Source organism: Halictus rubicundus, chromosome 2 (assembly GCF_050948215.1).
Source record: "Halictus rubicundus isolate RS-2024b chromosome 2, iyHalRubi1_principal, whole genome shotgun sequence".
In the NCBI taxonomy this organism is placed as follows: Eukaryota; Metazoa; Arthropoda; class Insecta; order Hymenoptera; family Halictidae; genus Halictus; species Halictus rubicundus.
In genome coordinates, this window is record NC_135150.1 from 12,653,032 (window position 1) to 12,668,272 (window position 15,241).

General features: G+C 45.6%; 1 protein-coding gene across 3 annotated transcripts in view; it reads left to right on the plus strand.

Annotated features, from left to right (window-relative positions):
• Nucleotides 1–15,241, plus strand: part of LOC143365294 (netrin receptor UNC5C) — an 87,660-nt gene that overhangs the window by 41,410 nt on the left and 31,009 nt on the right. For all 3 annotated transcript variants that reach the window (XM_076805349.1, XM_076805350.1, XM_076805351.1), the window contains exon 3: nt 14,097–14,510. In XM_076805349.1, the coding sequence (XP_076661464.1) occupies nt 14,097–14,510 (414 nt within the window). The remainder of the gene's footprint in view (nt 1–14,096; nt 14,511–15,241) is intronic.

Here is a 15,241-nt window from a genome sequence, read left to right on the forward strand (position 1 = left end):
TATCATAAAATCCCGACGAATATACCCCCCTCGAGTGCACCGAGATCGGCGGAGGGAACGAGACCGTCTCGGACCGAACATAAATCGTGATTGAAACTCGTGAATCGCGGCGATGAGTACACAGCCGGGCTACGATTAAGCGTAAGTGGACCATTATCTCGTGAAGTTTCGCCGGTATGAGGAATTGTTTAGTTCCTTCGGCGAAGTTCGACCATTCTCTAGCTGTATGCGCGATCAAACTCCTTGATTCCTCGATCATCGTGCTGGCAGTTTCATGGACTCTTCCGAAATGTAACGTTATGAGGATATTATGGATTTCTGACGACGAGGAATTGCGTCGATATTGCGAGGACATTAGATAAAATTTATTACGATTTTATTCGTAATTCTTGACCTGCATGAACGACGCACTCCGTTACCGTACAACTCAATTCTCCTCTTACCTTCGATTCTAAGTTATTCCTTCAAACATTACGATCTCGTTTATGTTCTCGTTAATGTATGTCGGTACACGCTTTATGATCGTGGTTATTCCTAGAGACTGCGGATTTTATCCATTCGTGACAAAAATGAGTAGTTCAAATGGAAAATAGCGAGCGCATTTAAAGGGTTTGACAATCCTATCAAATAATTCCGGCAAGAAATTAATGTCTACGTAGCTCTTGCATCTGGCAATTAATACAGACAATTTTTAGTTTACCCTTACCCTAATAAATACATTCTTATCTATCCTCTCCTTCAGACAATAGACTTGGACAATTTGCACGAAGATCGGCAGGTTAATTGCGTAAAGCGCAACACAATAATGAGTACTACATACACCTATTTTTATTTCTGTGTTCGTACATGATCTAGATGAATGAAAAAAAAAATTATCGATATTTCACAAATTCGCCAACAAAGGATTAATCGAGTTCACGTGGCAGTTTAAATTCGTCGACTCTGTGCGAGCCGCGATTGAAACCGCATGGTATCGAGGACTATGTGCGTGGCTGGAGCAGACGATGACGACCGAGATAAACAGATAGAGGTTGAGGAGCGGCGAATCGTGATTTTTCCGGGTTCGACCCCGCCGCGCCGCGGAGATTCGAATCTTCGGTGCTCGCAATTTCAATGCAAATCGGTACACGGGCCCCATTGTGTCTCGCGAATGGAACGATGAATCCGCAAAACTCGGGGACGTGAAATTTTGTTCCAGTTCGACGACCGGCCGACACAATAGGCCAGCGGAGTCAGCCGCCCAGGTTCGCTCGAATCCGCTCGGCCCCGCTCTGTTCCGCTTTTGCTCGATACACAGCGACTACAGTCGTTATCGATAGCTGGCGAAAGAAGGCACCGCGGGTGGCGAGCACGCAACCAAGCAATCGTATCTGATTCTGTTACTCGGTTAATTACACGCCTTAACGTGGGCCTCGCTGCCGGTGCCGCAATCGACTCGTGTAATACGCATCATCACCCTCCGCTTTATGCTCTTCGGCTTCTCTAACCCCCTTGCCCCCACCTTACCGTTCCCTCTCGCAGCTTTTAATATTCACCCTTTCGTTCGCGCGCGTTTTTCGAGCCGTTTGATTCGTTTAATTCTCTCTTCCGCCGGCCCGGCCCGGCCCGGCCCGGCCCGGACGGCTACGCGGATCGCTCGAAAAATTTCATCGCCCGCGCCCGAAACAATCGCCACGCTTGATGGATGCACCCTGTTAATGAATCGCGTTAAGTTCCCGACCACGGACCAACGAGTCGAACCCCCGAAGGGCCGCCGTTTGATTGCAACGTGTCCGGAAACTGACAAAGGACGACTCCGGGAAATTGCTGATTGATTTCGATGGAGTGGCGGTACAGGGAAAAGTCTAAACGTTCTAAAAGCCCAGTATTGAGAGAAATTGGGGATTCTTTGAACTAATTTCCTGAGAACCCTTTAAAAAATTAAATTATTGAGACGTAGACCGATCGGGAACAAAGGAATTATTTAACAATCATTCAACGAATCGAAGCTTTCTTGTAAGCCAAAGTGTAATCGGAAGACATTAACACTAAACCTACCACGCGCGGTCAAATGACCGTTGTTGAAATTTCGTTTAGAATTTCTTGTATACAACGTTACTGTATCGCCACGTAACTTATTGACTTGAATGTGCTGAGAATGCATAAATGTGAATAAAACTTTTCTAAATAGAAACAAATATTTTGTTTACTACCCAATTGGCTAAAATCTCTTTCTATATTAACCCTTTGCACTCGGCGCTAGTTTCAATCTAAAACTAAATGTTTCTTCCGTCTTAGAATATTTTCATTTTATTCATACGAAACTGATCCGATTTCTACGTATAATATTTAAATGTTTAGTAATCTATTAAATTGAAATTTTGTAACGTGAAAAATATTTTGTAATATTTTCTGTAATTTCTTTGAAATAATGCCACAACAATTTCTAGTGGTGCTTCAGAGTCACCAGTCGAGTGCAAAGGGTTAAGATACATATCTTTTTTTTGAAGCGATCATTTGACCGCTCATGGTAGGATTGCGTATACATGAAATGTCGGTAGGTTTAGTGTTAAAAATGATATCAAGAGTTTGGTGCTGGATCAATATTTTTGGTGAGTTGTTTGAAAAATCGGTTATTGATATTTTGTGCCCGTTTGGGATTCCCCGTGGTGAATAACGGGGCGCCGTAGAAAATGCGACAGTCGCCGGTTCTCGAGCGCCATTCCTCCACCTGAGAAGTCTATCCCGGGACCACTGACCGCCCTTTAACTCTGACCCCTGACCACGATTCCGAATACAATGCGGGGCTCTTGTCGCGCGGCATTCGAAGATAATCTGCCGCTGTCCAAACGAAACGAATCGTCCGGCTTCAACCTGATTCCATCTCGGCATCGATCCTTGCGGAGCAATCGGGCTGCCCATCGATTCCTGCTCTGGTACCCTTCCCTGCAGACTCGTTCTGGGGGCCGAGCCTCCTGTTTCTCTCTCCCCCTTCTCCCATACAGATCGAAGAAAAAATCCCCTGTCTCAAAGTGTCCGTAGATACGCTCCTGCTCGTAAGTCGTCGAACAGCTGCTTCATGCACTTTTCATAATTTCTTCTTTATACAGTGATTTCTCTATATATATCGCAAATACCTGGACGATAAATGACGCAGAATTATCACCACTACCCCTGGGTATACACCCTGAAGAGCCTCGGGCGCCGAGGAGTGTAAACAGAACACGTTATGTCTCCTGGACGATACTAGACGCTGGCAAGACCCGTGTTGGTGACATACATCGAGAATTCACTGTAATCATTTTAATAAGTTCTACTTTTAAATTTCTTCTTCTGCATAAAATCCTCAGTTTGTGATCTTGATACAGGTCTCACTGTATCAACTGTGGCCCCAGACATACATAGAACACCCTTCTAAATTATTTTCAAAATTTTTAGTAGGAACCACAAGAAGTACAGAGAGAAGAATTTGAGTAAAAAAATATTCAGAAAATTCTCGCGCATACTGACAAAATTGCCTGAAACTCGATCGCTCTGAAACATAAATAAGACGTAAAAGAAACGAAAAGATGCAAGATAAAATAAATTTTGCAGACAATTAATTGCACGTGTTAATTGCCAACGGACGAAATACCAAAATTCACTTGCGAAGACCAATTTATTCCGTTCTGCTTTACGTTCGCTGAAATCAATGTCGAGGGGGAGTACGTGTCTTTCTTTCTCTCTCTCTCTCTCTCTTTCTCTCGTTAAGCTGGATGACAACACAACAAAGTTGACTCTCTCCGTGAGAGGGAGCCCGATCGAACAACTTGACTGGCATTATTTGGGGCCCGAAGGTCGTGATCCGTGAATGGCGGGCCGTACAATGGCCAGGCGCCGTCTCATTGTGCCTTCGAGCCGCTGCGGACACTCTCTTGGCCGGAAGTGGAGCTCTTCAGCTCTTCGGCTCTCCTCGCTCTGCTGCGGGTCGTTCGCATTCACCGGGCAACGTTACCGTCGAGTGCACGACCGCCGTCACCTTTCCACGAAAAGTCGTTCAAAATATTTGGCCTGCACCTGGTTCTGACTTCTCGAGAACGGAATAAGTGTCGTCCCGGATAATCCGGCCCTCTCGAAACACCGCTGGTCTCGGCTGACGGGCCGGGAAGTGCGGGAAACGACAGTTCACACGCCTGGCGCACTTTTCCTCTCAACAGAGTACTATAATACCTCGATACGTATGTCAAAACTTCGGCACCGAAATGTCATTTACATCGTGTATAAACGCTATCCTTGATCTCTTGCGTCGAACTTGGAAGTATAAACATTTATAAGACAACTTTATTTTTAATTATTTTCTTGTGAAACTACTGTCATCGTATTTGTTACACTTTTCTGATTGAAACGAGTCCAAACACGGCACAATTTGAATCACGTTTACCCGTTCAATCGACGAAAGAGGAAAGCCTCTATTATCCGAACTAGTCAATGGAACATCACTGCTTAGATAGTAGAGCACCCCTAGCTACGCTGTTAGACTTGTATAAATCAATGATCGATTATATGTGAAATATGAAGTACTGGCGACTTCAGCTACGATCCGTTCGGATAATAGAGGTTCTACTAAATCGTCGATGAAACAAGCAGCTGTGCTCTGAAGTATGTCGTGTTTGGGCTCGTTTTAATCGGCAAAATGTCGCGGATCTGTTGGTAAAAGCTGCACACAAACATCACTAAAAATTGGCAATGATACAATTCGTAAAAATCAGCTAAGAGACGTTATAATTTGTTCTTCGTGTGCCCGTACCGACATCTACATTTGCTGACAGCTCAATTCGGAGCACAAATACGACAACCTGCTTGTTCCAGTCGGAGCAAATGCACGGATGGGGCCCGTCAAACGCGATGCATAAATAGTTTAAATTCGCAAGAAGGCGGATGATCAGCGTCTTCCGCGGCAATCTCGGTGCAGCACGCGGCTGCAGTCGGTGCACCCCGCAGACCGTGCACGAACGGTGGTGGTGCAGGTACCTTTGTTAATTAAGAGGCGTCATGTGTGGTCCCCCCTGGCCGTGGGTACACGGTGAAACTGTACACGGCTGGGCTCGTGTCTCTGGCCGGCGTAATACGTGGTCAGGCCGCATAGTAGCCACGCGATGGTTCGCGTGGAACGTGTGCACACACCGTGGTGGCCCGGGTTCGTGCATGCAAACACACGTGCACCACGTAGTGCATCGCCCGACGGAGACAACACGAGCTACGGGTTAACGAGAAGCCTCGCGGAGATCATCCCGTGCCCGGTGAATTCGACCCTGTCAGAACAGAGATAGAGATAGAGATGGGGACAGGGGGGAGTGGACGCATCGTTCCGCTCCGAATTATCGGAAACCGATGAACCCCGGCTCTCTTTTTCCTCCGAGACCCGCGAGCGGTTAGCCAACGCTCGCGTGTCGCGTGACGTCGCTCAATTAAGTCCGGCCGGCAACCCCTGCAACCTCGACGAGGCTACTTTTTCCTGTTCCTTGGACCCAGAAGCGATGTTTAGACCGTCGGGGGTATGGCAATTACCGTGGCGCGATCTAACAGCAACCCCGACTTCTGCGGCGAAGGGCTCACTTTGATCCGAGAGGCGTGGGTGTGCCTGATTCGCGGATTGATCCCAGATCTACCCCTTTGCGCTGCGATTTTCCGTTTTATCTACTCTGCGACAACTACTTTGTCGTCTGTAATTTGATGCCTGGAAACGGATATTTGTATCGTTTTTCTATTTTTTTCTTTTTTTTTTTTGCTTAGTCAAGTTTCTTTGGAATTTTCATCGCGAGAAGGGTTTGACTTTATTCTTACTGGCGTCGCCTCGTTTGCATACTGGGTCGAGTAAGGCCTGCATACTTTTGCTTTGCTTTCGATTTTCGGGTTTGGAGTACTCCTCCAAGTTTCTACAATATTATCCACTGATTTATTCAATCTATTTAACTTATTTTTCTATTTAAATTGATTCAATTCTTTCTATTCAATTTATACGTTAGAAAATGGCCCGGTTAGAGATACCCAATGTTCTTTATTTCAGAATCAAAAAGAAGTCATTTTTAACCCATTTGCATCATAAGGAAATATGAAAAGAAGGCCTTAATCGCCAAACTTTTTTTTTTATTATATTTAAGTATAAAATGACTACAAGTAAGAGAACTTCATATCTCAGCATTACAAGAACAAATAAATTGAGTGACCAGGAAAATTGATCGTGTATATAATAATGCAAATGGGTTAAGAAAACTAGTGAAGAAGGCCTTTAGATACATATCGTACGAACAAACACTAACTACACATCAAAAGCAAATTTGCCCCTAATACATTTAACACCGCAGTGATCACGGCTTAAAAAGTGATAGTCGCCAAAATCAATACGAGCGAATATCAATTCACTAATCCCGCAATCAACTAGATTATAGTATACCCCGAAATCTGCATTATCAAATAATTAACGGTTGTTATTAATACCGCTGATCGCTCCTATAAACGCAATGGGTGTTAAATTAATTTCGTATTAAATTAATATCCTAAAAATTAATGCGCACGAGTCATGCACGAATGAAACTCTCCAACTGGTAGACATGTTGTGTACGATCGGCGATCGGCGTCGATGTTGTTCGACGTCGTTCGAGATTGTTTGACAGCGAGTGTCTCCGGGATCAGCGTCTGTTGCAGAATCTCGATGGGACGTGACGAAGTCCAGACACTACCGTTGATCCTTCGCGCTTCGGCATCGCCGACCGAGATAATGGGAGATGTGAAAGACATGATGAATGTAAATTGAATTATCAGATGTTTATGAACGATCTTCGATGCGTAAACTTGTTGGGATCTGGAGCGAACGGCCGGTGACGGGTCTGGGTTGTGTCGAGTTTCGGAGTGAGTTGTCAGATTGAGGATCTAATTGGGAGGGGAGTTAGGGTGCCTGGTACTTTGGGGAACTTCTTAAACAGATGATGTCCCGGCTGGGCTTAAACTGATGAAAATTCCAAGGGTGTTGGTTGCCCTGATATTCCATGGAAACTGGAATAATTGTTCTTCCGGAAAGAATCATGAAGGTACAATCACTCTACAAAACAATGCAAGATAATATTGATGTTCTGGTTGTTATGTAGAACACTGGATCATTGGGATAATTTTTCTACATTTATTTTTTGACATTCGTTGATCAACTGCAATTATTGATTAGCAATTCTTCTGTTCACTTCTTACGCCTCAATTATTATCTTCTGGGCCATGTTTAAATTCAACCAAATAGTTGAAATTGTTTCCTGGAAAGCAGGACAATCGGAGAAATTGAATCTTATCTTAACACGTCATGTGACAAATATCAACCGCAGAAATTCTTACAAAATCAGAGTAATTTAATTAATGAAACCACAGCTAGAAATTTAAAATGTATTATAGGGGATGCTATCTTAACGCTTCTGAATTCGAAAGACTCCAATAAAATTCGGTTTATCTGGATATCACATAATAAAAATGAATTTCTAAAACCAGTCAAACGTGTCTTGTTTGATTCTAAATTGATTCTAAAATCAATCAAACCAGTTAACGTGTTAAAGAACAGTGCCCGAAAGTACATCTAAAAAAATTGCTAAATGGCTGAATAAATCGAAGCGCGAATAGCTCCGCAGTCGTGAAAACGTGCAACAATCGCGTGTAAAAATTTTCCAACGAAAATAGAAATTCGTGCAAACACTGACCGCGCATTCCTAATCAAGTGTACCGTATCAGCTTCCGAAATGAGATCGATCGAGCGTTTCACCGGCCAAAGAAAAGAAAAGAAAAGAAAAGGGGGTGGGGGGCAGGGGTTAAAACAGCGAAAGCGGAAGTAAATTGGAGATTTCCGGCGACTCGGGGGCGGTGATACCGTATTCGTTGTAACACACGGTTCGATTCGGTGCAGTCGATTCGGCGATTGGTTGCGCGCAATCGGGCAAGTTCTTTTTCCCGATCCGTTGGTTGGAGCGGGCCGCTCGCGTTACGTCGGCCGATTAAGCGTCTGTCTTGTTACTCTATTTTCCATCTCGTTTCGCGAGGAATAAAGCAAAAAAAGAGTGTGTGTGGGAGAGAGAGAGAGAGAGAGAGAAAGAGCGATAGAGGGAGAAAGGAAACGGGGCTGGCTTCGGGCGCAGGTGAATTAGCGTCGTACACGAACGCGCTGTTGCAAGTAATCAAAGATACGGCCGGACGGTATATGCGGCCGAAATGGCTAACGGGAATTTATACGGGCCCGGGGCTCGTCGAGAGGAATTAGATAGAACGATTCCGCGGAACTTTATCGGCGGAACCGATCACCACAATTATCGGAAATCGATGGAAATCCTCTTTCGTTGCTCGGCCTTTCTCCACGGCTGGCTTCGCCCGATTAAGTCCTCTATCTCTATTTCTCTCCCTTCTTCTCTCTCTCTCTCTCTCTCTCTCTCTCTCTCTCGTCTTCTCGTTACCGATGCTCGATCTCCGCCGGTGTTTGCGAACGTGTGCACATAAAGCGCGAGCGGTCTTCAACGTTCGCGAACGAGGGCCGAGCCGCGAAAAGAAAACACTCGACGGATTACGGCACCCCCTCCCTCGTGCTAACGCACGCGTCACTTATTTTTAATCGTTCCGGCACCCCATCCGCAAGGAATCCCCCAACGATTTACGTGACCCGCTGTTAACGAACTGACCGCTAATTGCTCCACTCTCGGTTAGCCCACCGAGATCCTTCGCCAAGCGTTTTCTTTCAAAATTCGGCTAAAATATTCCCCGCGAGCTCTATTCGTGCCAGCTTCTGCAAACACGTCATTTCTTCTAACGATTACTCTGTCGATGCATTGGAAGACAGTAGATCCATGGAACAGCAAAATTCTGAAGAAACCCATTCGCTAATTGCCTCGCTTGTTAGTCCCAAATAATAATATAATCGCAATCAATCGTTTGACCTGCGGTGATAGGTACAGCGAACTCTCGATATATGTCAACATCACGGGTTTCGTCAGTGTCGTATATCGTCCAGGAGACGATACTTCTTATGGTTCTTCCTAAAAATTTTGAAAACAATTTAGAAAGGTGTCCAATGTATGTCTGAGGCCACAGTTGATACAGTGAGACCTGTATCATGATCAAGATTTTATGCAGAGAAGAAGAAGAACTTTATTAAAATGATTACAGTGAATTCTCGATATTTGTCACCAACACGGGTCTTGCCGGTGTCCTGTATCGTCCAGGAGACATAGCAGTGTTATGTTTACACTCCTCGGCGTCCGAGGCTCTTCACGGTGTATACCCCGGGGTAGTGGTGATTGATAATTCTGCGTCATTTATCATCCAGGTATTTGCGACATATATAGAGAAATCCCTGTACACTTTCGGCAGTTCTTTCGTGTCCGAAAGAAATGAAGCAGACTTGCATACCTAAGCGGTGTTATGTTTACCGGGTAAACCCCGCGGTAGTGGGGATAATTTCGCGACGTTTATCGTGCAGGCATTGGCGACATATATAGATAAATCACTGTATAGTGTTAGCTCAACAGTGTCGACTGAATTGAGTAAACTGTTTTGATTTATATAAAGTCCATCGATGTCAAGGAATTTTTGAGCCAGCCAAAGGAACCAAGCACACCACCGAGTCTATAAATACAGAATCAACTAAAAATCTCCGTAACACGCGATAATCTCAGAAGCCGGTAATCAACTAGTCCGCCGCGCCGGCGAGATCATGGTCTAGCTAGCGGAAAAGTTCTAGAGAACTCGCAGCGGTGGTCGCTCATGCGACAAGGTTGCCTTGCGATACGTCAATTTTATCGAGGGCGGAGTCGCACGACAAAGTTGCACCCGGTCGGCTGCGACATCGCGCTACGCCCGGTAATAAATCAGCAGCCGGGACGTTGACTTACCACTTCTACCTTAATATTCCCCGGAAAATTGTCGATTTTCGACAGGGAACCTTGGGGTCGCAGAGCGACGACGAGGGAAGGTCGCGGAAAAATCGCGAGTTCGCGAACGTTATAACGTGATCGTGGACGCAATCAACGATATGGCTCGCGGTGCTGCGTCGAAAGTGGCTAACGAGAATTTTCGTACGAACTGATTCGTGTGAAGGGTGGGGGGGAGGGGGGGTTGGGAAAACTGGCTACCACGATTCCACCGGACCCCGTCGGACAGCCGATCGAGACCCATTATCGGAAACCGATGAAAATTCTCTTTTAGTCGCGCCTCAATTCGCCACGTTGCCGAATTTTTTTTTTTTTGCTTTCTCTCTCTTTCTCGTCCTGTGTGTGTGTGTCGCCGTTTTTGTTTTTTTGCTATTTTTTTTTTAGTTCATTCGGCCGCCGACGCTTCTCTCATTCGCCCGTTGCCCGATTCCTATCTCGCCCGAGCAGGATATTGAAGGTATCTGCATCGGCATCGGTTATAAATTCTGACATTTTTTTCCGCGCGAGAGAAATTTTTGCCCTGTAACACCCATCCCTCGCAACGCAACGCCCCCCCCCCCTCCTCCACTCTCTTTCTTCGCGCAACACCGACCTGGACAGCGTGAAAAATAACCAGAAACGGGAACGATAAAAACCAGCGACGCGCGGTTGTGACGTCTGTCGATCGCGACGCCGTTTGACGGCCCCCGCGAATCTTCCCTCGAAGGGGGGGGGGGGGGGGGGGACCCGCGAAATTTCGCGAACGCCGCGGCGCTGGCGTCGCTCCACCGCGAAACAACCGCGCGGACGCGTCAACAAATTTGATTTGCCTCGAACAAAACGTATCGAACTTTATTGTTCTTTTTCATGGGATTTTTTTGTGCATTCGATCTGCAATTCCGTAGAGGGTCCTTCTTGTTTCGGGGCTGCGCGATTTTTCCGGATTTCCTGCGGGAGAAAAATATCGCGAAGTGACGGCGTTCATTTATTTAACACTAAACCTGCCACGGTCAAATGAGCGTGAAAATAAAATTTTTTATGAAAATGGTAAACTTTGTATGGTAAAAATTCATTTATGGAAATTAATGGAGTAATTATTTTTGTACAAGCATCTGTTTATATTGTAAATTACGGACATTCGCAATAAATTTAGTGTTGCCATTTTTACAAGGTGACGTTTACCAAATTCTTTTAATGTTTGGTATTAGTGTTAAACTTCAATTTTTGAGCTGGTGAAACAAGAATAGTAATTTCAGTCCTAATTGTCCGCAATCTCTTTTTGTTCGATCTCCATGTGTACGTGTTAGGTCTTCTACTTCAGGTACTGAATAAAATAAAGTCTTGAGTCTTTCTACTCTCAGAAGCTTTGATTAATCTACTATTTGATTTGAAGTACGGATCTTTATACTTATACGGACTTAAAATTGTATAAATATTCTTAAATTCTGGTATTATCTTTACAGTTTTGTATTTCATTTACTCATTATTGTCTCCAATCCGTAAAACCCGCAATAAATAAAGTCTGCGACATCTTCACTCAATTTCCACGACTCGATTGCAGTCTAATGTGCCCATTTGTTTAACCCTCGTGCACAGTTCTTGATTGAATAAATTTAACCCGAACAATTCGCACACACTGCATGCCAGTCAACAATTACATTCTCTCCCACAATTCTTTATCAGCTGCGATCCAATTTAATTTTCAAAATATAAACGTCGTAATTCCCTGAACAATGCACAAGGGTTGAAATACACAGAGTCAGAAATAAACCACAGAAGTGGTCAAACGAAACGGTGAAACAAAAATTGAAGCGAGTCACGCAAAAATCTATTGTTACGAGTATTTACGAGAACAATCCGAGGCCCGAATAAATTACTCGGAATTAATTTCTTTGATTTAAGAACGCCTCTCGTGCTCTAACGCTCGACCATGTCAGCAACTATTCGCCCGAAAAAAAGAAAAAAACAAATCACCCGGAAACGAGCAAGCGTTGCAAACGAATTATGTCATTCCGCGAGCCACCGTGCGACACATCCGCACCCTTTCGACCTCGTTCATGCCACGGGGTAGTAAACTAATTCGCGAAGTGTTCGTGATCCCGTCGCGTGCTTATTCACGGCGGAACGGGAGACCGACCGCTGCGCGATACCGAGTTGCACAACCCCTGTCCCGGGCAAATATAGAGACTTTATTCGCGGCACGTCACACTTTCTCGATCCTCGGCTCCCCCCCCCCCCCTCCGTCGATTCGGTGTTTTTTTTTTCGTTTTGACGTTTCATATTTTTCGATTTTTCAAGTGGCGCGAGCGGCCCGGAACGAAAGCGATATATGTATAGGAATGTGGTGGGGGTGGGGAGGGGTGTGTGTGCCGATTATCGCGATGAAAATTGTGGCCCCCGGCCAAATGTCGCACGGGGATAAAGGTCTAACCACTCGTTGGCGGGAAATGCATCGGACTTGTGCACCGGTGCGCCGCGTAAATCCGAAAATTCATTACTGCAGCGTGGCGCGGCGCGGCGCCCGATTGTTCGTAGCCAGAACGCGGAGTTTCGGGCTGCGAAACGGCGGCATTAATGGTCCGCCGTCAGGATTTACAAGAGACGAGGGGGTGGGAGAACGGGTGGCAAAAAGGGGTGGCGAAGGGGGCGCGGGAGAGCGTTGGTTGCGATGGCCGATGGCCATTGTTGACAAGCAAATATAGAATTTTCACGACTCCCGATGAAACGGCGCCGCCGCGGCCGAACAAACGCGCCCGGGCCCGAATTAATAACTCGATCGTAAATTACGATTACCGGTTCTGTATTTTGAATTCAAATGACTGACTGTGTCCAGCGCCGCGGCGCGTCCTCGCGTGATCCCTCGGCTGATTGCGACTGCCTCCTGCCGTGATAATGACGATAATCCAATTCCATGAATTTATTGTGCGCCGATAATAAGCAACGGCATTCGTTTCGCTAAATCGCGCCGGCCGGGCCGGGCCGAGCCGCTCGCTCGCTCTCTCTCTCTCTCTCTCTCTCTCTCTCTCTTTACCTAACGACTTTCATCATTATAGTCGGTGCGCGGATTATAAAATTTCGACGGGACCTCGCGGTGTGCTTGCAGCTCAACGAGAGCCCCACTGTCAGCTTTTAATTACGATTCTGTTTTACCGTTCGTGCCTGAAATACCACGATTTTTATCCGACTCCGAGCTAATTTTCTCAATCCCCGGCAGAATCGCCGGGTTTTACTGTGTTATCCTCGCGGCCATCGCTTCTCGTGTCACGAGCCGACTAATTTACCTAAACAGCGGCTTTCTGGAAGGACCAACTCGGTTTTAGAGCGGCATAGTTTGCTCGCGATCCATGCGGTTTCGAATAAAATGTTAATTAAATACGAGCTGTCGGTGATAAGGCGCGGTACGAGCGCAATTAAACTGGACGCCATTTTGGAACCGGGGAACGACGCTGTGCGGTCTTCAACCCCTTTGTTAATGAGCCGATACCTTCTGGTACACCTTCTTTCAATTTTGGTTTCCATTTTGTCTCAACTTTTTGTTCGAAAATTCAAATATCGCGCTGTTTATGTTCTGGGTGCACTCGTTTACATTAAAATGTCGCCAACGATTCTAATTAGAAGATCTTCAGACTAATTGAATACCAAAGCAAGGTTCAATCATTGACATAAATCACTTTTTAAGGAAGTTCCTAATGGTAATATGTGTTGTTAGAAAAATGCCATAAAAAGTAGATATTCTAACTTTAGAAACGAAACACCTGTAAAAAAAAACAAAAACACGAAATATTGGAAAGGGTTGATTCTAAATAATTAAACACCGAACTCATTAAAAAGCTTCTTCAAGAAGCAGCAGGCCTCTCGACCGACATAGCTGCCGAAGACCTGAGAAAAAAGATCGATAAGATCCATCGGCAGGTGGTACCGATCGTCAGCCTTTAATTGCTTCAACGAAGCATGCAAATTTGAGCAGTATTTTTGAAAAACGAAATAGTCAATTATTTATTTCGATCCTCGGTTTAAATGCTTCTCAAAGCCACGCTTGTAGGAATGCAAAGAGTTAATTCTAATTAATCGAACGCTGAACGTGTTCGGACGCTTCTCGGGGAAGCAACAGGCCTCCCGATCGAAACGCGGCCGGATCAAAGCAGAAGGATCGATAGGCCGTCGTCGACAGGTGGCGCCTCTTATTAATCTCTGATGAAATTTTTGCAGAGGGCGAGGATGCCGCAGAGGACGAGGATTCCTACCTCCTGGAGGAGGACGACGTGCCTTCCGCGACGATAGCCACGGACACCGAGCTGATCTCCGAAGCAGGTGGCCATCTGCCGGTGTTCCTCACCGAACCGGTTGACTCGTTCGTGGTGAAGAACAAGCCGACCACGTTGCACTGCAAAGCCGCGCACGCGTTAACAATCTATTTCCTGTGCAACGACGCGAGGGCCGAAGACTCGCAGCAACAGGACTTCGTGGATCCCCACACGGGGACCAGGATCGTCGACTGTGAACTGAACGTGACCAGAGATCACATAGAGGAGTACTTCGGCAGGGACAAGTTCAAGTGCGAGTGCATCGCATGGTCCGGATCGGGGCAGATCAAGAGCCAGCCTGCCACCGTCGATGTCGCATGTGAGTGTAAAATACGATGCTCCCATCGTTAGTAGCATTCTTCGTCCGCTAAATGGCACAGATTTCCGGTGAGTGGCAACAGAGCACCTCCGAGACGCCACTCTGAAGAATATTAGGGGGACCCATAAGTATACAATTATTTTGAAACCTAAAACAAACTTTGTAATAAAGTCAAGTTTTTATTTCTTAATTTATTATATAATCTCCATCATTATCAAGGACAGTTTGCCATCTTTCCTCCAAATTTTCAATCCCCCTCTTATAGAAATCCAGGGTTCGTGAAGAAAAATATGACTCAAGGTGCCTCCTTGCATCTTCTACAGAAGTGAATGTTTTATTTCTTAAATAATGCTCCAGAGATCTGAAAAGATTCTCATTGCAATTCTTTGATTTTTTCCTGGGTGAGTTTCGCTGTATGGGGCCGGGTATTGTCAATTTGCAGTATTACACCTCTTCTGTGAACTGAAGATGCAATTCTTTGCAAATAATTGATTACTCATGGGTACCCCTAATATGTACATAATATTGAACGAAGCCCCACGCAAACTCGTGCAAGTACGAACGATCTTTTGCACCGTGAGCTTGCGCAACATCCATCCGTGCGATCGTGTTCCAGCGAAGTCAACTTTCATCCTCCTTAGCCTCGCCCCACCTAATTATCTTGATTCCAGCGCGCTCGGTCATTATTTAATTCCGACCCTTAATGCGAGGCGAAGCAATGACCGTAGTTT